At 40.6% G+C, this 25,493-nt stretch overlaps 8 protein-coding genes across 8 annotated transcripts; 4 read left to right on the forward strand and 4 right to left on the reverse strand.

Moving 5' to 3' along the window:
* Window positions 1-44: 44 nt before the first annotated feature.
* Window positions 45-1,540, reverse strand: SS1G_06349 (hypothetical protein; the record flags this gene model as incomplete). The annotated part of the gene is made up of 4 exons (XM_001592060.1): window positions 45-151; window positions 352-753; window positions 882-1,253; window positions 1,336-1,540. The coding sequence occupies 4 exons, from the start codon at window positions 1,538-1,540 to the stop codon at window positions 45-47; spliced, it is 1,086 nt and encodes a 361-aa protein (XP_001592110.1).
* A 2,028-nt stretch (window positions 1,541-3,568) lies between these two features.
* On the reverse strand, window positions 3,569-4,689 carry SS1G_06350 (predicted protein; the record flags this gene model as incomplete). Its single annotated transcript, XM_001592061.1, has 2 exons — window positions 3,569-4,305; window positions 4,527-4,689. 2 exons carry the CDS (start codon window positions 4,687-4,689, stop codon window positions 3,569-3,571), a joined length of 900 nt encoding a protein of 299 aa, XP_001592111.1.
* A 3,767-nt stretch (window positions 4,690-8,456) lies between these two features.
* SS1G_06351 (hypothetical protein) lies at window positions 8,457-10,675 on the reverse strand (the record flags this gene model as incomplete). The annotated part of the gene is made up of 2 exons (XM_001592062.1): window positions 8,457-10,178; window positions 10,244-10,675. The coding sequence occupies 2 exons, from the start codon at window positions 10,673-10,675 to the stop codon at window positions 8,457-8,459; spliced, it is 2,154 nt and encodes a 717-aa protein (XP_001592112.1).
* A 4,501-nt stretch (window positions 10,676-15,176) lies between these two features.
* Window positions 15,177-15,407, reverse strand: SS1G_06352 (predicted protein; the record flags this gene model as incomplete). Its single annotated transcript, XM_001592063.1, has 1 exon — window positions 15,177-15,407. The coding sequence occupies one exon, from the start codon at window positions 15,405-15,407 to the stop codon at window positions 15,177-15,179; it is 231 nt and encodes a 76-aa protein (XP_001592113.1).
* A 289-nt stretch (window positions 15,408-15,696) lies between these two features.
* Window positions 15,697-16,186, forward strand: SS1G_06353 (predicted protein; the record flags this gene model as incomplete). Its single annotated transcript, XM_001592064.1, has 2 exons — window positions 15,697-15,854; window positions 16,132-16,186. 2 exons carry the CDS (start codon window positions 15,697-15,699, stop codon window positions 16,184-16,186), a joined length of 213 nt encoding a protein of 70 aa, XP_001592114.1.
* A 2,212-nt stretch (window positions 16,187-18,398) lies between these two features.
* SS1G_06354 (predicted protein) lies at window positions 18,399-21,546 on the forward strand (the record flags this gene model as incomplete). The annotated part of the gene is made up of 6 exons (XM_001592065.1): window positions 18,399-19,164; window positions 19,559-19,608; window positions 20,149-20,183; window positions 20,530-20,585; window positions 20,743-20,850; window positions 20,918-21,546. The coding sequence occupies 6 exons, from the start codon at window positions 18,399-18,401 to the stop codon at window positions 21,544-21,546; spliced, it is 1,644 nt and encodes a 547-aa protein (XP_001592115.1).
* Window positions 21,547-22,859: 1,313 nt separating this feature from the next.
* Window positions 22,860-23,672, forward strand: SS1G_06355 (predicted protein; the record flags this gene model as incomplete). Its single annotated transcript, XM_001592066.1, has 1 exon — window positions 22,860-23,672. The coding sequence occupies one exon, from the start codon at window positions 22,860-22,862 to the stop codon at window positions 23,670-23,672; it is 813 nt and encodes a 270-aa protein (XP_001592116.1).
* A 1,443-nt stretch (window positions 23,673-25,115) lies between these two features.
* On the forward strand, window positions 25,116-25,298 carry SS1G_06356 (predicted protein; the record flags this gene model as incomplete). The annotated part of the gene is made up of 1 exon (XM_001592067.1): window positions 25,116-25,298. One exon carries the CDS (start codon window positions 25,116-25,118, stop codon window positions 25,296-25,298), a length of 183 nt encoding a protein of 60 aa, XP_001592117.1.
* Between the last annotated feature and the right edge of the window lie 195 nt (window positions 25,299-25,493).

The raw sequence follows: 25,493 nt of genomic DNA on the forward strand, positions 1-25,493 counted from the left end.
AAAATTCAAAGATCAAAAGAAACACCTAAGCTCATCCACCCTAATTAACGACCCATCGTAGAACAATTCCTAGGATACTGCACAGCTCTCTTAATCATTTTCTTTAACTTCTCCCCATTAATTCGATTTACGTATTCGACTTTTCGTAAGCCTGGGGGCATCAGTGCGGCTTGGTAGGCGTGGATGTTCCCGTAAGAGGGAGAGGAGTAGGATGTATCTACGTCTATGTAGACTGTGAAGGAGAAGGGGGAGGAGGAAGTTAGTTGAGTGGTTTGGATGGATTTATTTAGTTGTTTATGGAAGGGAAAAGGAAAAGGAAAAAGGAAGGAGGTAGAAAGGAGGTAAACTCACAACTGGTAGAATTCTCCACAATACCCCCATCTACCAAAATCGCCGCAGCCGTCTCATCCCAAAAAGGAAATTTCGTCCCATAATACCCATGCACCAATTCCGAATACGCATTCCTCACCTCAGCGATTTCATCCAGAAATTCCTGCGAACTCATCACCTGATTTGCTACATTTCCCGCAAAAGTGATTTTGGGAAAATTGGCCGTGAAGGCGATTTTGGCGGCTTCGGGATCGATCATTAGGTTTATGTCGGAGTTTATGTCGGCTTGGTTGATGCTGCCGGTTACTTGGAGGAGGTTCACGTCGATGTAGCCGCCCATTATTATCAGTTCTTTGGCGAGGGAGGCGAAGTTGTCGTCTGAGCGGACGGCGAGCGCGATGTTTGTTAGGGAGCCGCCGGAATCTTTTGGAGGGGGGAGGGAGTGTTAGTTTGTGGGTTTGGGATGGTGGATAGATAGATAGATAGATGATATTGGTTTGTCATCGATCATCTGATGAGTAGGTAGTCGGGTTGAAAGTGTGTAAACTTACATATTGATACTTGTCCCGGATATCTATGCACCATCTCAATCATAAACGCACTAGCACTCTGACTTCTCTTCAACGCATCAATCGAATAATTACTCGGGAAACCCTCTACAAAAGCCCCCTGGACAACTCTAAACGGATCATCACCCGACGTGGGATCTTTCCCCGCTGCTTCCGCCGTAGCATTATAAGGAGCAAATGCGCCTTGCCAAGGAAGTTTTCCATGAACTGCCTCCCAGGCTTGGAATCTGGCTGGCGTGTTCAAGAGCGGGAATGTAGATCCTGGTACTACGGGGATACAAGTCGTTAGGTTGCCGAGCGAGAGGGTGGCTAGTGCGTGGAGTGCGACTTGGTGTTGCCATGTATCTGCCGTAGCTGAGATAGAATGAATGGGTTAGCTGGAGATGAACGGGGATGGGAAAGGCGTGGTGGGATTTGAAGATGAAGTAATGCTTACAGGATGTTAGACCTAAGATTTCCCATCCAGCATCTAGCGCTATGAGATAGGGTATGAAACCCGTTGAACCCCAATCATTATCCATAATGACATATTTGGTAGAATTGCTCGTAGCATAGCTAGGTCCATAGCCAACTGCATCAGAACCACGTGCGAAGCTTCCAATGCCTAGCAGAAGACCTGAGATGATTCGTGAACCAACCATCTTGAAGTCGGATGTCGACCAAATGAAAGAAAAATTGACAATATGAAAAATCTTCTTATATGTACAAGAAGATCTTGTCACGAGATATATAAGGTTATAATACACGGTAAAATCGGTACTTTAATATCGCAACCTTAACGGACGTCACCGAAAAAGCTTCTGGTTTCCGTCCACAACTTCGTGGAAAGTGAAGAGATCGTCGAGGATGAGGATGAATGTAGTTAGTTACAAATTGGCTGTTGTATTTATCTTTGCGCCCCACATAGATATTGATTCAATTTGATTATTGTACCTGCTATGAAGTAATTGATTTTTTTCCTTGTGGAGTAAATAGTGAGTGGTAAGTTGAGGTTGTTGAAGTCGAAGATGGGGGTGGAGGAATCCGGGGTTTTGCCGTTTGATAAGTGGTCGGTCACCTTGTAGATGTGAGATGTGAGATTAGAAATTTGGAATAAAAGTGAGTGGGAGGGGAGGAGGTCCGATTTTGTGATAGGATGATTGAGTTGGAATGTAATTATTTTTCCTTGATGTGTTGCTCGTTGTGAAAAAAATGTGTGTTGAGGACTAATTTTATATTGACGGTGTTATCGTGAAGATCCAAAAATGATGATAGGAAATTTATCGCTAGATAGAACTTACAACCTTACTATCTTTTCATACTGTAGCAAGGACATTCCATGGTAGGATTATCTATAACAACTTCCATCTGAAAAGATGAATCGATGTACGATTAACTAATTGGCGACCATAATACCGAAATAGGAAGCAATCGACTTTGTGCCTACAAAGTACACCGTACATATACATCCACTATATGCGTATTTATTCATCATCGGAGCTTGGCATTAGATGCATCCCTCGATCTATCATCCGAGGCCTTGAATTTATTTAAAGCTTTTCTTTTATCCTCTTTCCTGACGCCCGAGACCGGAAATTTACCATCTCTACTCCATCATTTATCATTCTTGTTTCTTGTTGATGAAAATTTGGTTCTGAATTGGTATTAATTATATCGTCGAGGGGATCAGTAGATTGATCTCGCACGTGGGAAATCGTCAATGGTGCACACCCACAAAACAAACAGATGGTTGGCAATTTCTCTTAACAGAAGCAGTCTCGCAGTTAATGTTCTGGCCGTTTTCTCCACGCATCTATCGTGTTTCGTACTGATTGATTATGATTCATCAATATGTATGAATTATGAGCAAAATCGCCTAAGGATGATGAGTAGAAGTTTTGCATTGCGGCAATTGTCACCACATTCCGATTGGGGTCCGTTAAATTTGCTCTTCTCATATGCAGCATGGCATGCAGATATTTATGCATTGCTTCTGCGGAAGAGTATCAGAGAGACAACAATAATAGTCACCATATTGTCTCTGTTGGCATATGCAAAGTGTCAAAGGAATGATGAGGGAGATGCGACACGACCAAAAGGAAAATGCGGGGTATCAACCCTCGTTCAATCGCTAAACACCCCTGAAAATGGTATGCGCGTCATGCCATTCAACAATGCGAGGAATCAAAGAGATCGAAGGATTCTATGGATTCTTTCCAAAGATAAATTTGGGAAGAAGATTGCTGAAGGTTAGATGATTCTTGAAGTGTCAAGAATATAAAATACATTTAGAAAACTCCTATTGCAAAACCCTGGATTGCCTGCTATAGTAAGATAGCATAAAATCCATTCAGCCTTGATACTGGGGCGAGTAATCAAATTTCATGCACAAGATTCAGATTTTCAACCACTTTTACACATATTCAATATACTTGGTGCTGACTTAATGGTATTTAATATTATTGATTTTTGAATATCTCTCAAGCCAGTTAAACCAGTTATCATCGTCAATGAAGCTACTCCCAATTTTTGCCACATCAAGGACGAAGCAGCGTACAGTGTCTCGTAACGCAAAAGTATAAATGTACCTATCCCATGACTTGCTTGAAAGCGATGGAAATTTCTCCAATTCTTTCGTTGCAATATAGCACCCAATCAAGCGATTTTGGTTGCTACCCTTCCAATTCTCTTTAGCATTTCCCCTCTAAATACTTCTCTTCATAGACTTTCTTTGACTTCATCGTCCACGACTTTCCATCATCCGGAAAAGCCATCAACATCGCAATCAAAGGATTAAGCGAAAACTGTGAGGATTTTCCATACGCCACATGATCTCTACTATACAGTAACCACTTATCGCCTCCATTAAACACCAGCCAGCGACATAGAGAAGAAGCCCGATATGCGCTATAGATTTCAGTCTTATCATTTCGGGCTTCCCCACGCAAGATGTGCTTTTTGAGTTCTCGTGCTGCGAGAGGATACCATTGTTCTGCGTTTAAACCGAGAGGTTTAGGAGTAAAGTGAATTTCTTGATCCTCTTCATGAATAACCAGGGATTTATAGTCTTTCCATCGATCATCCAAAGCTTTTTCCTCTGTTCCAGGAAGGTTCCCATATACGGCACGAGACAGAAATGGTGTTTGGATATATCGACTATGAAGTCCCAAACGACGATAATTTGGGCCCGTCCAGGTTTCGATAAATGCGGCGAGATATTCTCGAAGGGCTATCTGATCTTCGGTTTTATCGAATTGAAAGTAAGTATATGGTTTTCCTTGGATATAGTTCCAGTAGGTTCGGCATGTGAGGCCGAGACAGATGATTGTAGCTTTATCGTGGTCTTCTTGCAAGATGTCGAGTATTATATTCACAATGTCGAGGGGGAAACCTTGGAATTTGCTCTGGTTTTTAGATGTTGCGTCATCTAGTTGTGATTATGTTAGCTTCTGATTTGATATGATCTTTTAGACGTTCAATTTCAAGGGCTAAAGTTCATTTCATACTTGATGGTGGAGAGCACTTACTGGAATTTGTAAGCAACGGGGATTTAGTATGTTCATTGAATGTATCTTGATTCTGGCCCTCGGTTCCAGGGCAAATAATCGGGCTAGCTGTCTCAGCAACACGTTTGAAAGCTCTAGTTACCGACTTGGGGTTGCTCGGATGCATCATTTGCTTTCTGTTTCTCGTCTTGAAAGATAGGAAGTGTCCACAGTTTTCTATACTTTACTGGAATGTTTTGTTGGGCCTTTATGAATTTGTTGGTCTTTGTGAATGTTGCTCCTAATAACGAATAGAAGAATGGCATTCTAGTTAAAAAGAAAAAAATATCAGAAACATGTTCATTCTAGGATACTGCCGTATAAGAGTGAGTCTAAATAAATTTCACTACGGGTGACGTTCTGGCTGTATAATGTATTAGAGAATGCTTGCATTTTATCAATACATCTACTGCCGTATTTACACTAGAGATGACTCACAAATCCTGAAGTCATTTTGATACAATAAAAGTGCTTCATAAATACTGAATCACAAGTATTCAATCTCATATTCTCTTGTACTACGGAGGCCATTTAGCTTCATATTCCAAATTTCCTTCTAGGTAAAGAAACCAGCCGTACTATGCCATTGAACTCGCTAATCTGAACTTAACACTGAATCTTCTACCGATGGAGCTATACTTCTGTTCACGAGAGTAATGGTCTGAACTTGTCGGGGAAGATCTGATAAAGCTTAATCCCTATAACCACACTTCGTTAATGACAAGGTTTTAGTAAATTATATTCCCAAGGTTCGATTGCCTATTTGGAGCCTTAAAAGAGAATGATAATTGATTCCTACAACTAATCCTAGAATTTCGGCTGGATAGGTGGCCATGCTAGGTCTTTATGATAAACTTGCCACTTTAGAACGTTGGGCCATGGTAGTATTTATAATTAAAGTTATAGCTATGTCACTCTTATGGGACAATCTAGAACAAGTTATTGAGCTCCTGTATATGTAATATACTGCAATGTTGTAGTTCAATTATCATGGATTGTAAATCTCTAATATAGGATTATGAATATTTATTGTACATTATAATTAAACTCTTTACATTCTAACAGAATTAGATTAATCTATTTCTTCCGGGGAAGAAAGAGAGAACGCAAAGAGCTGAGGGCCCTAAAGGAATGTGAAAAAATATGAAAGGTTTTGGGAAAGTGAGAAGGTCTGAGGGAGTATTCTTCACTACCGATATTGTGAGTTACCATGGTATGTTTCCAAAAGTACGTATACTACTGTTTCAACTTTCACTAAATTTCTCTCATGCTAGATACTTGAGCCTGACTGCAATTACACCAGTAAGGTACAGCAAAAAGCCATCCGTTTGTCATTATAGTCATCTAATAGCACCCTAAATATATCCGCCCTAGAAGCAAAGTCAACGGTATAAAAGCAGAGTGAAGAAAGATTGTAAGCAAGTCTCCACGAGCTACCATTACCATTTCAATGGACTCTCCCATCCCTAATTCCCTCAATATTCGATCATGCCAAAATTCAGTTTATCTATCTACTCTTAGAAATTTAACTCCATCACCCACGAGGAGGAAATATCGTTCCTAGTCTTGTTCTGAAGCCTAAATAATTGCCTCCCAAAGCACTTAAGCGAAGTGTGTCTAATTGTGCCACCGTCTGACAAAACATTTGGAATCCATATACTAATATAACTTCGCATCCGTTCCCAACTGTAGCTATTTTCCATCATTTTCAATATTGTATATTCCCTGTATAGCGCAATAAGATACAAGACCATCTAGTCCCAGAATCATGAACTGTTGAGGCCCATCCAGCGAGATCATCACTAAGATTTCCCATTCCCTCCTCGAAACAAGTGGGTAGGCATATGCTCAGCCCAGCTCTCTTTTTTATGTTGAATTCTCGCGAAAACCGGAAAATGCTTGGTGGTTTGGATCATACAAGACTTTTGAACGATCACAAGGGCCAAACTTTTCGGGTTATAGGGTCGAAATACAGTGTTTGATTAATATTTCAGCATGGATGATCATTGGCTTTCGAGGGAAGAAGAGGTGCGGAGAAGTTTTTGGGAAAAGATATAAGGATTTTGTGGATTACCCGAGTCAGGGGTATAGAGTACATTCCAAGTCGGCTTAGATTTGGTTAATTAAGCCTGGGATTGTACCCATCTAAAGGAGAAGGATAGCTAGAGTCGAGAAGTATTATTATAGATGTCGCGCCGCAAATTCAACAAGACTGAAAAAGCTGAGAAATATGACAAGAGCCCACGGAGTGTAGCGTAATTTTGAGTAGTGAAAGATATTAGAAAATTAATGAGCAGGTGAATGAGTAGGTGATAATAATGAAAGAATCTAGGACTAACAATTACCTACAGCAATTCATACTCTTGCTCTACATTGCACCACACGTTATAGTCGCACGAAATACTCAAATTTATCTAAAATAATAATGGATATATTTATATATAAAGGAAAAGAATCTACTAATAGGGAAGTTAAATTTATAATCCAGTCTCGCTTCATCTTAGACTTCGGATACAATATTCGTAAAAGAAGAGTATTTAATACACCACGTATTCAGCTCCTATATCAAGTGTTATAACCTGCAAATTCATTTTCGTTATAATCTATAATAAGAAAAAAACTCCCAATAATTATATAACACTATACTCTAACCAACCAATCAACATTTAGTCCAGTGAAATTATAAACCCCAAACTCCAAGTTCAAAACCCCAATCCCAACTATTTAATACAGATTAAGCGAGAAATCTTAAGTAAGATCTTAAATATAACTAGTTGACTACTAGTCTTTCCCTCTTGTAATATAACTAAATCACCACTTGATAATTACAATTAAATAGAAAAAACTTAACTTGATATTGACATATATACAAATATAAGAACACAAAAATAAGAATCTCCCCCCACCCCACACTGGACAAGTCAATTCTTAACCATCCTCTCATCATTCTCTTATCACTCATCACATCCATCTCCAACACACACACCCAACAACCCAATCTCCCCCCAAAAAATCTTTTCCCAACTATACATATATATATAATCACCCAAGTATAATCCAAATCCAAATTCATTATAATTATAATTATAACTCCTCCACATACATACTAGGTACCTAATATATTATTCCATTCATCCATCAACCAAAAAAAATAAAAATAAAAATAAAAAACAATCACAGCTCTAAAACCTTAAAAGCAAATTCACAGATAAAAGAACATCTTTAATAATCAACTACCTACCTAGAAGTATTGAAAAGACAACGGATAGGTATAAATCTAGTCTCTGTAAGATTACTTGCTACATTAGGATGTTTATCACAGTTACAATTCACAATTCACAGTTCAGTTTAATATCATAATCCAAAATACTTAATTAATTCAATTCCATTAAATTCCATTATCAACTTCACAACCCATACATACATATGAAAGATAGACAGACAGATAATACTCTTATCTATCTATCTATCTATCTATCTATCTATCCACTCTCCTATCCTCTCCTTCTCCCTCTCGAGACTTCTATCTAATCCATTCATCCATCCATATATCTACCCCACCATACAACCATGGCATATATCCAGGAGCAATACAAACATAGATATTGATGTATCTATCCTACCCATCTATCACCATCCCTTCCTTATTTACGCATCCACCTTTAAAAAGAATTAAAACAAGTTCAATATTCTCATGGGATCTTCATTCAAATATTTCAGAAGCCAGATCCAAAGCAATTCCATTTATATTGCTTGCTCAGATCCATTCAGTCAAAGATGAATCATATCGATTTCCATGCCACCAAATTCCCAGACACCAATCCGTAGACTCCAGTTTATATCCAGCGTTGATTCCATTTGATATTTTCCGACCACCGTTTGCATGGAAACATCCTCAAAAATTAAGAAATAAACATCGCAAAAAGGTATCTTACACCCCCATCCATGGATATCAATGACCAGCCATTCCATCGACACAAATCTTACCCAAAACCATGAAAATAGCAGCGCAGCCCACAGTCTCATTATACACTCACTGTGCAACTTCCTCAATAAATCCCGTATCGACCGTCTCTTCCATATCCCCCTTGAAACTGTAAAGTCTAACCTCACAATCCTCACTTCCAGTGCACATTCTACTATCACTCAAACCAATGCACGTGACCGGTCCTCTATGACCCGTGAACGTCCTATCACACTTTCCTGTCCTAGCATCCCATACTTTCGTCATCATATCTTGGGCACCACTCACAACCCTCAATGTATCACCTGCAAGAGCCCATACACCTTCCACATGACCAAAAAGAGTTTTGAGACAACGACCAGTTGATACATCCCAGAGACGAAGATTGTTATCTAGAGCGCCCGTAAGAATGTAGCGGGGTGGACGAGGACGACCTGCTGGCCAGGAGTCGAAGAGAGGGGAGGTTTGGGAGGAAGAACAACTTTCTCCTATGGGACGATTGAGTTCAGTTGATGATGCTATACTTGATGTTCCATCATCTGCTTCTTCAACATCTACATCATCAAATTCGTACTCTGCTGGAAGAATAGTGACTTGTTGAACTGGACCCACATGACCTTCGAAGGTCTGAATCGTACGACGAGTATCAAGATCCCAGAGGCGAATGGTGCAATCGTCAGAAGCAGAAAACAGAGTCCTTGAAGCAGAGTCGACCTTGACGGCATTGACCCAATCTTTGTGACCCCGTAAACCGAATGTAGATTTATCTTCAAAGTTCCAGACTTTAACGGTTCGATCAATAGAGCCTGAGGCAAGAATATTTCCTTCAAAGTGAAGGCCAACAACTCCATCAGTATGTCCTGGATAAGAAGACATACACTCTCCAGTACGCCAATTCCAAACTCGAATACTTTTATCGAGACTTCCACTGATTAGTTTGGTATCGTCAAATTGTAAAGTTCGAATTCCAGATGTGTGACCTCGCAAAGTTCGTAAACATTCTCCCGTTTCGATATCCCAAATTTTGATGGTGGCATCATATGATCCCGTAGCGAGGATGTTATCATCGAATTGTAAACAAGTAACGCCATTACGATGGCCCCGAAATATCCTCAGCGAGCATCGGCCATATTTCCAATTCGTTCCCACCTTGAACCTATCTTTGTACACATCCTTCCATGGTCTAAACTTTGGTCTTCCAAGATATAAATCCTCCGGATTGGTACGCTGTCGCTTCGAACCTTCCTCTGAACACTCTAACTCAGTAGCACATCTCTTTCCCGAAGCATTTAATGTCACAACGCTTCTTTCTGTATTGCGCGAAGCATCTGGCATGGATGTGGTTTGAGGTAAGCGGTCATTAAGACCAAGACCTGTAGCTCTCAATTGTTGTTGCCGTTTCCAGTCCCTCAATCGTTTCCGTTCCAATAGTGGTAAACCCCATCCACACTTTGTACATTTCCTATCAATATGTTGTTCACACATTTTATGCCACACTACATCATCGTCCGCCATGATTCGCCATTGCCTACTAACTTGAGCAGCTTTGCATAAGGAAGTTGTATCGAGATAACAAAGGATTTTGAAGGAGATTTCGGAAGGTAAAGCGGTGATGAAGTCGATTCGAATGAGATTCTTGACCGCACAGGAGAGGTAGGATAGTTGTGGGAAACAGCATTGTGATAGGATGCCTTGAAGCATAAGGTTTCGATGTTTCGAGGGTGCAGCAGAGAAAAGTGTCCAAACATGAGATATTCCTTGTTGATCTGATTGCGACAAACTTTCGAGTTCCTTTTATCATGTTAGTAGATATATCGATTTGTAGAGGGGTACGAGGGGTAGACTGTGTGACGCACCCTTTGTAAATTCTCCATTGTAGGTTCATCGGCGGTCCTTCGACATTTTGAATCAGGTCGATGTCGATAACAATATTTTGTATTTGGATCCTTTCGTGAAGTTGAAGTGGTTTGTGGGGGTCCAAGGGGTGCGTACTGTTCTGGGATATGTTTTGCAAGGAATGGCGCAACGGTTTGACCTGCCAATTTACTGGTAGATGAGATAGTTATGGTGGGATCGGAATGATCGTGATCGGCTCTGCAGTTGTCCTCCATTGAAAGTGGCTCTCCAGATTCAACAATATCAGGCTCGAGGTTATCGCGATTCGTTTGTTGCTTCGTTGCTAAACAAAATTCGCGATTGTCCTCCTTTGAAGTATTCTTTCTTGACCGCTCCAAATCCCGCTCAACATTATGGCGCAAGGCCAATGATTCGTCACGATTTGACGCCATACTGACCATGCTATGGTGAAATCTTTAGGAATGGTGGATAAATTGAACGTCAAAACAGGGCGTCCAGCGGTGGTAGGGTGATGGAATCGGAGTTAAGTCCAGGTCGATGTATGGAAGGTGCAATGTGTTGAAGTAAGGTTCGCTGAGCAATTTGCTCGATAGTGCGACTGATCAAACCATGGATTGAATGGATTGAATTAATTAAAGAGATTAATTGAGCTTCTTCTGTTTGGGCGCAATCAGAAATAGATGAGGGTCGGTGGCAGTTGAGGTCAAATTTTGAGTTATTGCGTGCTTCTCTATTATTCCAACCAAGGGACCGGTAGGTTTCACAAGCCAAGGCTCTCTAAGATTTTTAGTGTGAGACAAGGTTCCATCAAATCATTCATTTCGTTTGATAGCAAAATGCGGGGGGGATCATTGAAAAAGTACCAGAAATGATGGCATGTGGTATCCGCCAGTAATCGGGAAATCTTGCTTTTTTGATATATTACTCGGAAACTCGTATGTAAATTTGGTTCCTGGGGTAAATCCAATTAATTATCATGAGATCAAATCGTGGAGTTTATCACAATGCAATCAAAATAGTATCCATAGAAGAAGTTTAATTGTTCTTATTTTTGTTGTTCAATTGATACTTATCCTCCCAAGACTTCACTTCAAAGAGGCGACAATTTGATCCCCAAAATGGTAAAGTGGTAGGCGAATATTAATGCCTCAGGCTTGAAGATCACGCGATGGAGATTGAAAATTTGTCATTTTCATCATATGATTATGTAAATTTTACTCATGAATTTGAAAGAATTTTAAAAGACACCGAAGACTGGAGATTGTGAAGATTTGAAATCGACAACTTAATAACAAATTGTATCTGACTTGCCCCCAGATCAAACTTCCTTTCCCAAGATGTTGAAATGATGCTCTTATCAATTTCTGAACATTTTTCGCTTTCTACTCCGTTATCTTCAATGAGGCGAATGAGACCCTGAATCCAATGCTGCTTTACAAACAAACCTCCTTGAGAACCCTTTTGAGTCCCCTTCAGCCGTGAAGTCACAACTCTCAAGTAAATTCACAAAACTACTCCGTATCTCCTCTGGGCGATCACAGCATGAAATCGAGATGCAGCATTGGTGGCAATATTTGATATTTCCAATAGTAGCTGAAATGCAAGAAAGTCCCAAGAGAGCCAAGAGAGGTTGATCTTCTCATCCATCTGCATCTGCCCCTCTAACGTTGAAATAACCTCAAAACTTACTCAATGCTTCGAGATGCAGTTGATGTTCGTCATATTATCCTAATCATAAATTCATCACTGTAACTGGTTCAACATGAATCAGCCGTCCGCCACGTGTTTAATCTCTAACCCGATCTGATGTTAGCTTCAAGCGAGCCCAGCCCAAGAATTGGGTAGATGTTGCTGCTGCAAACAGGTTATTGGGATATTTTCATCTCAACTTCATGATGAACCTCGTTAACACCGATTTTCTAATTATCGTCGCCCACAGTAGATGTCGTCAGCAAATTATGTCTATGTATGTTTCACAGGGCTTTTATTGGATGTTATACGCGGATTGCATCTGATCCATATGGAAATCTGGTATCTGCTATTGCTCTATCTTTAGCCGTCATCGTAGAGTTACTCTCCGACCACTCGTATAGGTACATGTCCAGATACTTACTTAATCGGTACAAATAGGTCAACTAGTATCTCATTATGGGAAGGGTTACTTCGTATATACGAGGCCTCTTTAGATCTTTCAAGCATTATGTGATGAGAGACAGGTTATTTGACGGGAAGCACGGAAAGAAATGCAGACGGTATAGGTATAGGTATAGGTCGTATGCCTCTCAAACGAAATGTACGGAGTATACCTAGGTACACAAACGTCGTCGAAGATATTCCTCGGTTATACAAGCAAGTCAATAATAATTGGATCCATTTATGCGGAAGGAGATCAATCAGATCAGATCAGATTAGATATGCAACATAATTATCACAATCACGTGGCTGGGACATAGCGAGAGATTTGTGTCATCACGTGGGAATCCTGTGATGGATAGGTCCTGGTTTGGTTGGATTAGTTAAATTAGTTGGACAGGCTGAAGATTATAATTTGCGTGTTGTGTATGCTTGAGTTTTTATGCAGAATCAGTTTCAGTATTTGGATAACACTGGTATATTTCTGTGGAGGAGTGAGGTTGGGGATGAGATTGGGGATCCAGAAGGGAAGCAGAGGAGTGTTAGGGGTGGAAGACGAGAAAGAAAGGGATTGTTTATGTTGACATCGTATGGGCCTTGTCTTGAAATTCACATGAGATGATACATTAGAATTTTATTTTGAGATGATGAAATTGAAACAGGAGCGTTATCTAACAGTGGGAGTATGAGGTTGGAAGTAAAATAGGTATTATATGATGGGATGATGTCACGATTCACCATTAGGATTAGTATCTTGGGATGAAAAGGAATCACGTGATAAGGAGCCCTGAGGAGCCAGAAAGCTCCTGGGGGCTCCCTTTATCGATCATTATATAGTCAGAGTAGTTTCATAGTTTAGGAGCTTCGTGCTCAACTTAGTTATCAATTAGTTTACCTACATTCTACTTGATCTAGTAACGAATTCACTTCCAAGTGAATACCAGTTATAAAGCCTTAACCCATAACTACCAACCAGACGAAACCTTAGGCAGCCGCTGCCTCCAGTACAGTATCTGTTACGCCCAAAACGATTAGTATGTCACATGACCATAAAACATGTGATGGAACGGTGAGGAACGAACGTTCCTAGGAACAACCAGGAACGACGATTCCTAGTTAACCATAGGCACGAAGGACTATATAATCAAGATGGATTTCTTTTGTATAGAGCTTCGTGCTCAAGATCAATCATTTAGTATACTCTACTATTAGTTACGAATTGCATTATTGTCATTACTTTAAGTCCCTGCTTGACGCCTAGTTATAAACCACCTCGAGAGCCTAGAGCACTTCCACGTGATCTAGACGGCAAACCTCGTAACAATTCTATTCATCAACTATAAAGCTATTAATAGGTGAAAATTACGATTTTTGGTATAAAAAGGTGGCCGGAATTAGGGGTGGCCGGAAAGTAGGGTACTAGACTTATGGCGGGCTTAAAGATATAATAAAATCGATGGATATGTATACTCTATGAATACATGTGCAAGCTAAGTATCATATCTGTAATAGGGTTTTCAGAATATTATTATAGGAGTGAAGATTATGCAGCATGGGAGTATAGCGTGGGAGACTGTATGAGTCTACAGCTCATAGGCAGATTCTCAAATAATGAGCGTCGGAATAGGTGATGAGCTAGAACAACATATATTCATGTTATAAAATAGGAGTAGTAGTATTCATGCTGAGTGTTTGAGAGTGTGTTGTAGAAAAGACCGGGGAAGCTTGGGAGAAGTTGCCCTGGAATAGGGAACAAGCAACTAAAAGGAAGAACAAGAAAGAAACAAGGTAGTATGAAGAACGAATCGAAATGAAAATTGAGTGGTGATGCGTAGGTGGGTACACATAGAGGAAGAAATCGTTTGATCCATTTGAGAAGGCTGGATAGTTTTAGAAATAAACTCTGCTTAGTTAGGAGTAGAAGTAAATTCATAATCTATTTGATCTACTCTAACCATAGCTAACGCTACGCGGGTCATGCCATGGAATAGGCCTGTGATATGTACATTGTAGATTATCTAGGAAAAGGAAAATTATAAAATAAACAGATAACCTAGGATCTTACATCCACCCAGAAGATATCCGGGTTGCCAATGATAATAATCAACTACATCAAGTACTTATAATATGTGATAAACACAAAGCTGAAGAAGATAGTTAGTATTGGTTCTCTGCTTAATTTCGGACTAGTTAATAGTCCTCTTGAATCTGGCATGGCGTCAGGGGAGCCTCTCTGATTCCCTGCCTCTATCTACTTAGTTATATATACCCAATTTGAGAGATATATGCATGCATGCATCCGCCGCCAATACCATGCCCTCTCAATTGTTCTAGTCCTTGTCATATCCAAGTGCTTAGTTCCTAACACACGCAAATTCCGATAGCATTGCAATTGGTAAGTCATCTCCAGCGTATCCTTCCCTCCATCTTTCCAATCCAGCCCTTGTGACAATGTTTCCTTCCTTTTGGGCCCTCTTCCAGAAAAGAAGCTAGGACTAATGACGCGATCAGTCACATCCTTTTGGTTATTCCCTAACAAAATGCCTTGGATCGTTCTCTTATCGTTTCCCTTATAATCATATTCTGCCTCTAACTTCCTCGCAGTTCGCCCCAATAAAGCGTTGCAGCTGTATTTATTTCCCTAGACTTTCCAGGAGAAAGGCATGCTGATTTTTGTGTGGTTGCCATCATGAAGACCCTGGCACGAGGTTTTTGCTTGAAATTTTGGTATTATCCAAATCTCTACCCAACAAAGAGACATATTGACAACAAAACTGTAGTTGGCAGTGATTTTAAAAACTAGTCGTGCTTGTATCGCAGTAAATCTTGCTGGAACGTAGCTGCAGGGCAGATAGCTTCGAGAAGTTGTGATTCGGCACCGTCGTAAAGAGCATAAAAAATCTTATAGATCAGATCGGGGGCAGGCTTTCGTAGAATCTTTTGAACGGCTGTGAAAATCTTGTGGTTAGTTAAGCTTTTTGAGGAGATGGTCTTTAGAAACTTGACCAAGTTGAATAGTAAGCTAGCCATGATGGCTTGTAACATTATCGCTAGTACTAGTATGTGATAATGCTATTTTGTCGTAGCCAGCGATCTAAAGGCTCTTTAGCATCGTTCTTGCCCTCGAAGATTTGCTCTCCACCATCACTGCAACTTCGTGACTTGGTTTCAACTCCGTTACAACTTGGAAAAGTACCTCTGCCAGAAGTTAATTTGATCCAGTAATCTCGACAATTTTAGCCAGAAGTTGCTTCTTCGCATCTTTATCCACCAAATTGCTTTCAAACCGCGGATGCATTGAATGTGATAATTCTATTCGATGGCCTTTCGCTGTGACGACGTTATCAAAAACGTGCAACGCGCCTACCTGGTACTTGGGCTCTTTTTTTCGTCTGCGGCTGCTGCGGCTCTTTTGGAACCAAGATGTATGGTCTATATTGACGATAAATTTAGTCGTAGAGGTTCAGGAGGTGGTAGGTAATTGCGGAAAGGATGGAAGGTCGATTAATGTAGAACATCGAGCTGATTCTGGTCTAAAGCCTGGCAAGTGCTAATGGAATACTGTGCTGGATTTCTTTGCAAGTCAGTATCGATTTTTTGGTGTTCTTAGGCTTTGAATATGATGTGCAGCCCATAGGGGAGTATCAATCTTCAAGTCAAGGGTACGTTCGCGTCTGCAGAGTCGAGTAGATGCTGGATTTACTGCGATTTCAAAAGAAGGCAATTAAGTAAAATAGATCGAAGCTGGTAATAGGGCGAGTGAAAGTCCTTTGGGAGGAAGTGTGAGAAGGAAGGAGGAATTCGAGTAGCAGAAGTGGCACTTGATCTTATTAGTGTTAAATAATGTCTGGATGTGTGATTGTTCTTTGACATGAAAGTCATAGGTTTGAAAATTAAAATGAAGACTGTTTATTTCATCAATAATTGTATCTGCTTTATAAATAAATTGTTTTCACAAAAGAGGCCATACTTCCCCAGGCAATCCTTCGCTTAATCTGTAGTTGTCCATCCTTGGTCCGGGCGCGCACTTTGGCGAATGACATTCTTCTACCTTACACTTATTATACCATACCTTTATTTTCAATACTTCAATAATTAGTCTTCAAAGAACAATTACTCAATTATTTCCTACCAATATCTCCGATGTTTTGCCCATCATGTTGGATATGAGTATGATCAGAGCGTTAGGCGAGCCCCTTTTTGGCTAACTTTCTCAAGGGTGTATAGCTTAAAGGACGTTGATACATCAAGCTATTTGCAGTTGTTGAAAAAAATCAGTGCTGAGATTTCGCAAGCAGTTTCGCAGGATGAGAGTTTGCCAAAAACAAAGAATTAATCAATAGAGGTGAGTAATGGCAGAAAAACTTGGTCAACCGTCATTTGGTGGTTGCGCTGCAGATTTTGGAACGGCGACCGTTGAGTTAAGATCTTGGTTAGATCTTGATTGAATGACAATCTTAACTAACAGCAGGATATTCTCATGGTTTAGATCCACTAACGCCATTGTTATTATCAAAACTTCGGTGAGGAAGTTTCTACCCTCGTTCTGTGCGACTGTCTCAAGCAGCTAACCAAGTCTGTTCTCGCAGCGTGAACGAATACTACATAAAAGATACAGGGAGAGATAACCAAAAGCTATTATTTACGAATAAATAGGAATGCCCAAAGATTATTCGGCTTTCGAGGGCAGTTGCTGCTCATCAGACAGCTTCAAGTTAAAGGTTCCGCAAGTCATGTATTCTCGCAGCACAACTTGAAAACCATTTTTACCTAGAGACAGATATCCTAATCATTCAAAGATAGGTACTTCAAATTCTATATTTCATTCAGGCAAAAGCTTGCATACTGACAGGATTTTAGAGCCCATAGTACAAAACGCGCCTGTCGACAAATCTACCTACGTTTTTAATATCCTTCCACAAGAGCATCAAGTTGGATTCTAACTGCTTTACGGAGACCCCGAATCCGAGCTGTTCAGCCACCATTCTTCAACCCATCTCTCGAAGTTAAACTTTGCGTTCAATACTGGCATATCTTCTGCATGGCGTGACAATGGTACAAATCGTGTATCTGGACAGCTAGACGTGGATCAGATGTCATCAATCTATTTACTTTGGATAAGCCATGTAGGATTGAAATTCTGATGTGCCTAATTCTTCTCCTAAGGGAAAGGATCAATACCTATGTTCCTGCGGTGGGATTGTTAAAGTCAAGACGGAAGGCAGCGGAGTCGAGATTGGTGAAAACAAATGGAGACAGTGAGACAACTGTGATTTTCTACATTATTGCCTTGTAATACATGATTTGCAGCAGCAAAATAAAAAGGCTACAACAATTACAATATCAGGATAGTCTACAAGATGCTGTTTGTTCAGGGTGATACCTGTCTTATACCTAATATGTAGGGACGCATATGCATAGCGTGGAAATTAATTGAGAGAGCTGCATTATAGAAATAGAATGACTCTATGACTAGGATTCAAGTAAAGAAAAGGACTAAGTGTAGTACATAACGAATAAGTCATTACGGCAAGTTCAAAGTAGGAAAATAATAATCCATAATTGATAACAGTGGTGGCTAAGTGATATCAGAGAATCCACCACTCATCCAATTAGAACAATCTTTACACATCAGTGAGGCTAAAATTACATTTTACTATGCACCTGCAGCTATTCCTGCGCTTGAGTCAACCGCGGCTTGCTTGCTCCGCTGCGATATGTTCACTACGAGGGTACTAGGTCATTGATACATAAATTTTCTAAGGATTTAAAGCTGAGTTATCTGCTGCCTGCTGCTGCATCGTCTAATACGCACGCTTTTGGTCTCTGAAAACCTTCCTTCTCCCATCTCCACCCAGCCTCAAATTGTCACAGTAACCTCGTCAAACCTACACAACTACTCAAAAATAAACAAATCAAAGTTCTTCGCTGTACTCGACAACGATGAGATAAACGACCAACATCGCATCAGATATCAGAATATTTACTTCAACTCTTAAAAATCCCGAGGCATCGAACATCATGTCCTTCCAAAACAACAATAGGGAGCATGGTGCTGGCGACTTGAAATATGATGCAGATACTGAGAGCAAAAAACCCCACAAGGCCAGAAGAAAAGTCGATCGTAATTCTAATTTTACACCACAGATTTTCAGAAACAATCAGTACATGGGATCCGCTACTCCATCTCCTCGAAAAGTGAACCGGGTGTATTATGCAGAGCCTCTTTTCAGCAACCCTATACAGGAATATGTTAACACCAACAGGCAAGAAGATATTCAAAGTGATAACCAACGATCTGACGGCTCCTCTACAACCGAAAATGATAATTTGGCTACTCCTGATTTCACTTCAGATGATGAAGATGAAGAAAGAATTGCTTCAATTATTATCCAGAGAAGTAGGCAGTTCCTCTTGAATCATAAACAATCTAATCTAACCAAAACCAAAGGAAATGAGAATAGCGATGGCGGAATTAAACCTTCTCTCCCGGGAAACTTGATAGTCAAGATTTTCGAAAGCATGATCAGGTCACCACAAAATCTTGAGAACTCAAGCATAACTCGAAACTCGGAACAGAACGTACACAAGTCGACACATGGAGAAGATGCCGACTCGAATCCTAGCACCAATAATGCATTTGAGAGTGTTGAAAATGAGGAAGATGATGAAGCAGGCAAAAACAATGGCGGCATGATTGATGCTATTTGCTTCGCTCTTACCTGTTTGAGGTACTGGACTATCTTTCGTGGTATTTGGTGCTATCCTGGTACCAACAGGATCCTGGGTGAGTTTAAATTATCTATGACTCAACAGCTCACCCTCGCCTCTCTTCTCAAGAAATGGATTGGCCCAGATTACCGCCGTTCAAACCTGCTCACTTTTCATTCATATGCGGGCAAAAATATATCTAGCGATGGATCACACGGGTACATCAGCATGTTTCTTGCGCGAAAGGTTTACGGAAGAGGCTACATTAAGAAAAATACCAGGAAGGAACTTTCTTTGTGGAGAAGGTATAAAGCTCAATCCCAGATCTTAGATTGCAGCGGTCAACACTTGGAAGATTTCATGCCGAGTACTGATAACAGGAACTGGAGAGCGGAGTTACCAAAAGTCCAACTCTTAAGTCCTTTCGGAATGGGCACTACCTGGTATTTTGCGGCAGCTAAACAGTATAGGGATATGTTTACGACTTGGAAGTTTGAATACTCTGATTGCTTTCCTCTCGGTGCGAACCATAGCAATGCTATGATTTTGTCTTGGGGATCATTCATGAAGACCTCGATATATCGTTGGGTCCAGAGATACAAGGCACCAGTCAATATTAGCATTCCTTCCATGGCCCAGCGTGCGATGGAGAGATCACAAGTTGTAGAGGATATCATTCAGCTCGAGGAGGATATTATACAAGACTTAGCCATAGATCATGTATTTCGTGGGGAGGTCTGGGGTTTATTTCCACGGGATGAATTTCCAGCGGATGAATATGGAGAACATGAAATGAGGACTATGTTTCGTGCAATTATGATGGGAGATGATCAATTGTGAGAGGAAGGCTTTTGTCCGCACTAAGGAAGTTCATTATGCAGCGTCAAATCATCAATGTATTTAAGGAATCAAATTAAAATTTGTGCAAAGAATGTGAGACTTTTCATGACATGGGAAGCAGGTAAATCACTTAAACTACAGGATATGGGCTTGGTCTTCCTCGGGCTTGTCATATCAATACTTAGTACACGAAGTATAGTCTAATTTGGACGCTCGGCAGGTTAATGGCCACGTCAATGGAGTAATCGAAGATTGGTAATGTAGAGACTTGATTCAGTATTGAAAAGCGGTACCGTTAAGTGGTTGTGGCCATTTTTGAAACAAAGTTATAAGGGTGAAGATAGATTTGAATTTCAATAATGTGGGTGGACGTAGAACTGTAAGCCAAATTTATGTGAAAAAGCCTCGGAAATGACAGAGGAGTTCCACAACTCTAGATTGATGGGCAAAATTAAAGTCGGAAGAAGAAAATAGGAATCCAGTTGACTTCAGTAGTGGAGCTGGAAGATGTTTATAGCAGTCCAGTGTGGTGTCTGGAGGCCAGCAAGTAAGCAGAAATATCTAGCTTATAACTAATACTGAGGTATGCTCAACACTCTAGTCACTATAACCTGAATAGTAGTAGTACTCAATGGCTTTCATCCAATTACTCTAATGGTATTGATGAAAAAATGCTTCGCTTAAATTTTGAGAGCAGGCTCCCGGTATTTTTAGAGCTTTTTGTTTACATCTTGTGTTCTTTTTTATTTTTCAAAGATCAAAGAAATTCTCTGCATCGAGAGCGTGCTGATCATGGAGGCAAGAAACACTGCAGGTGGCGCGGGCGATACAGCACTGCTTGAATACAACTCTACGACCGCAGTTGACAAGAAGAAGAATGAAGAACTGGCTTCTTGGAATGGAAAAACTCTTGAAGCATCTGGTATGATAGCTTCAATCTTAACTTTCCCGAATAGTACTAAATAGCTAACGCAACTTGTCACAAACAGCACAATCCTTGATCTCCTCCACAATCCAAGCTCGGGCTACCATTCAAAACTTACCACCGGAAATAATTCTTAAACTCTTCAAGTTACTCCGCTTCGAATACTGTAAAATGAACATACGCGACCTTCTAGGTGATCCAGGCTTCACTACGTCGATCTGCCTAGCCCTTACCTGCGGCAAGTATTGGAAGATATTTGCTGAGCTTTGGTGTGACCTTGGAACAACTAAAATCCCTGCGTTGGATCAAATTCAAGCCTCGATATTACAATCACTTCTGGCTTCCTGGGTACCTCCGAGCTTTCGAAAAACTTCCGATCTCACAAAATGGCACCCTGTCCCAATGTTCCTCTGCATAGATGTTTACGGCGATGGCACATATCATAGCGAAGCCGAACGCAGACTGTTAGCACGCCATCAAGATCGATTTGCGATAACGAACGTTGATTACCTCGTTGAATGTCAATATCATCCCTGCACTATCTCCCCACGTCGTATCGAGTTCCCTAGTCCACAAGGAATGGGAGAAGAATGGTACTTAAAAGCTGCTACTATGTACCAGGATCTCGTTTTGAAATGGTACAGCGAATTCGCCGATTACGGACCTGAAAGAGCACATTTGGAGCTCTCCTGAGTAGACTTCAGGGAGACCGACCTGTACCAGTGGACATACGAATGGGATGCTCCTGAGCCTTGGCGAATAGATGGTGTAATCGAAGAAGAGTCTGAGATATCACAGAGAGTGCTGTTCGGGGAAGTAGACTCGCTGTATTCGGAAGAAGATATAAAGGCAGACCTGAGAGAAGTCGACATAGTCGTGAGGACTTGGTCGTTGGAGATGTAGCTGGTGCGGTCATAATCTGACAATGGAATCATCGCTCAGCAGAATTACAGGGCTGATAAAATTTCACGTACAAATAACGGGGTTAGTTTAGCTATTTCAGCAAGTCCAACCAATTACTATAGTTCTAATCATCGTTCTACGATGGCCAAACTATAATTCAGTATACCTGCCTAATCATATTGAGTTTTCTGTCATCTACATCTTCCTTTATAAAGCCTTTAATTTGCCCACGCTGTCCTTATACCCTGTATCTGAACTGAGATAGCATGTGTCTATTGAGGTAGTAACATACACTACGTATGCCAGCGAGCAAACACTTTTCAACACTTTAGTAAGGTTAATGTATGCCCAAAATCTGATCTCAAATGTTTTTGTAAAATCATTAATTATCAATACACAATTCAATTTCCAATGATTTCATCATATCATGTTCAATTTGGATAAAAAGTATACCAAATAATAGCGCATCAATCGATTTATATCTGCCCAAAATGAGCGTTATGTAGCTGCCTGGATAAGCTTGGCGATTCACCGAAGGGCAAATGCCTTGCCGAAACAGGCGATATTAGCCAGAATTTTATTGAATTCCAACGGATATTGCTTCAATATTGCCTGTTTCGGAAAGTAATTCATCAAATTCCAGAATCCCCTTACATTTCTAACGAGGTACTGGTTCAATCTTGTTCATGATATGGAACAGGGTTAGGCAAAAGGTGGGGTACACCCCAGATTATCGATGCACGACTGATGCCAATGCATGAAATTTCACCAAGACACTCGTTAAGGACGGCAGTGATTAACCACATGGGTCAAAGCCTGTACGTAGGATTGAGAAATGAGCATCAAAAAAATTAATGGTGATTAATTGTCTGTACTAGAGCTGTGGAAAGGATTGGGAGCTAATGTAAGCGATCTAGAACCCCTTGAACGAAGAAACCCCTTCTCCACTGCATCTAGATCAAGTCTAAGGAATTAAAGGTATTTGAGTTTACTTGCTGTACTTCATCCATCGAAAACGATCATAAGAATAGTTTTTTATTTATACAAAGTCTACCGAGATTTTCTCTGTCTACATAGTCCGAGTCCAAATCCATACACAAAAGATGCCGAACAATGCGGACATGAAAATTGCGGGCCACACATGGCAAATGACCACTCAATCTTCGCGTCCCATTCTCTCAAACAGGTACCGCTTACGTGCTAAAACTAATGTGGCTCCGAGGTCTAAGCCTGCAAAGAAATTCATGTACAGAGTAAAAAACAAAAGAACGAGAGATACAGCCATTTCTACACAGGCAAAGCAAGTGAAAGTTAGACAAGCAGGTGAGGCTAGGGTGGCGCAAGGGTACAAGCGTAAATGGAAAGCTATAACGGCCAGTAAGCAACAAAAAGACATTATTGTTCCAAGTTTAAGGCACTTAAGCGCGGTGAGGTATCTTACACTGGCTCAAATTAGTGTGGTTCGGAGACATAATTCAGTGTTGAAGATCGTGCCAACAGCAGAAGAAGAGAGCGAAGGAGAGCCAGAGTACTTTTCCGCTCCATCTTCTCTTCTGATAGATGGACGAGAGACGAAGCGTCGTAGAGGAGATGTAGAACCTACTCAATCATCGCCGGCACCAGATGAAGGAGAAACAAAACGTCTAGAAACCAACCGCAGATCAATAAACGAACATTATCAGGACGAGGATGAGGACGTTCAGGAGATTACGTCGCAAGATTGGTTGAAAAGCGTCATCAAAACCAGACCAGCCAAAAGTTTCAATAATTTGCCAGATTCAATTATTCTGCAAATCTTAGATACACTCTACGAACAAGATGATGAGAGGCTCGTCTCATCAGTCTGCTTTGGGCTCACCTGTAGACGTTGCTGGTCCATCTTTAAGATGCGGTGGTGTTGCCTGGCTGGAACATGATTTACAGTGGTTACCTACCGAAAGAAGACCAGGCACTTCTGGCACCCTTGCTTTAGAACTGGGTTCCCGAAAAGTATCGAATCATGTCAGGAATTGATGGGAAGGGTGGCCTAAGCTTGGTACCCATGTTTTTGTTGAGGAAACAACCGAGAAGGGTATACCGGAGAGGAGAAAAGATTGGAGAAGAAACAAGATGCCTGTATTTCAATCCTAGATAACAACACGGTATTTAAATAGTTGCATGAATGGATACATGGATAACTTTTGATAGGTGAAGCTTTTTGTGGTTGTTCCCATGCAAACTGTTAGGCTAGGTTGCCAAATGGTTACTTTCAAATAGCCACATGTAGGGACTGTGGTCAATAAATTTTTTTCAAATGATTTGTTTTAGTTTAATTGATTTCCAGCTGATTGTTTGAGGGTGCAAAAAAAGGGAGGGAAGTGGTGAGGTTTGGGGGGGGAGGGAAATCCTGAGCACAACTTAGGGACAGCGGAAGAATATAAATTGCCGATCATCGTCAACCTTGTTGAAATCCTTCATTTGAATTGTTGTATGTATTAATGGTAACCAGAGAATGATTCACGGCATTACAGGCCCACGAAAGAAACTCATCATTCTGAAATCTGTTGCTCATTCTGACCAGGTAATTACACAGCAACATGGCTTTCTGTTGACCTCCTGGGATCTTGGCAGCATATGCATATAAGGAGCAAACAAACTCAACTTTTAATTCATTCTTTCCTTTTTGGTATACTGTTTGTTTGCTTTCAATATTTTGATTTCAAAGCACTTTAATTCCGAAGGCTGAATACCTAACCTTATTCCTTCATTTTTTGAATATATACTCGCAGCTTAACTGCTTAGCTAGAGAATCAATCAATTCAATCTGATGCTCTTTCTGGTCTCAATAAACCCAACAGGATCATTAGGAGGAAGGTAATAAGTCTGTATTGGTTATGATAGAACGAGCAGACTCAAAATTTCGCGGCAATTAGATGTACGGGAGTTTAATTTCGATACGGCAATACAGATTTTTCTGTATTGAGGAGGCCTTTCTTATTGTACACTTCCTAATCTGCACCATCTCTCCAACGCGGTCCTGCTCCCGTTCCAATTAGCCGAACACTAGCTCCTAAACTGCTTGTCTTCTATTCAAAGTTGCACTATATATATAAGCTTGCCATTGATTCAACTTCAAATTATTTTGTGTCTACGGAAACACTTATCACTCGATAATTGCCTTGCAAATTTCTTTTATAAGAATAACCAACTATTTGTCATTTTATCATCTTCAACTTAAAACTAAGACTACACTAAACTTCAATTCTCTAGACATGGAAAAAGATGTGTCCATATCAATAACACCAGGCACCACCGCCACTCTGACACAAATTGATTCTCCACCTCTGAAGATCGATTTCAAAGACACAGAAACGGCAACAATGACAGCAGCAACACCTGGGAGGAAGCAATGTATACCACACGAGATTCTTCTTCAAATCATCGAGGTTATGGTGGAAGCCAGCTACCTCGTCATGTTTTCCAACATCTTTAGACGAGCCTTTTCTGGATCAATGTGCCATGAGGCAACTCATAAAAATGCTGACGACATGGATTGGTCCTGATTATCGCCGGGTTTCAGAACTGTTTATCAACGAGACTTTTGGCTGCTAGATTATGTTCTTGCACCGAGAAGTATACGGAGACGAACCTGCCGGCAATATAATCAACGTCGAAGCTGGTTTGATTAACAGACTTCGATTTTGAAAAGGTTTCCATTAGCACAGTGGTCCCTCTTAGACCCTTTCCACTTGCCCATA

This window comes from Sclerotinia sclerotiorum, genomic scaffold, assembly GCF_000146945.2.
Source record: "Sclerotinia sclerotiorum 1980 UF-70 scaffold_8 genomic scaffold, whole genome shotgun sequence".
Lineage (NCBI taxonomy): Eukaryota > Fungi > Ascomycota > Leotiomycetes > Helotiales > Sclerotiniaceae > Sclerotinia > Sclerotinia sclerotiorum.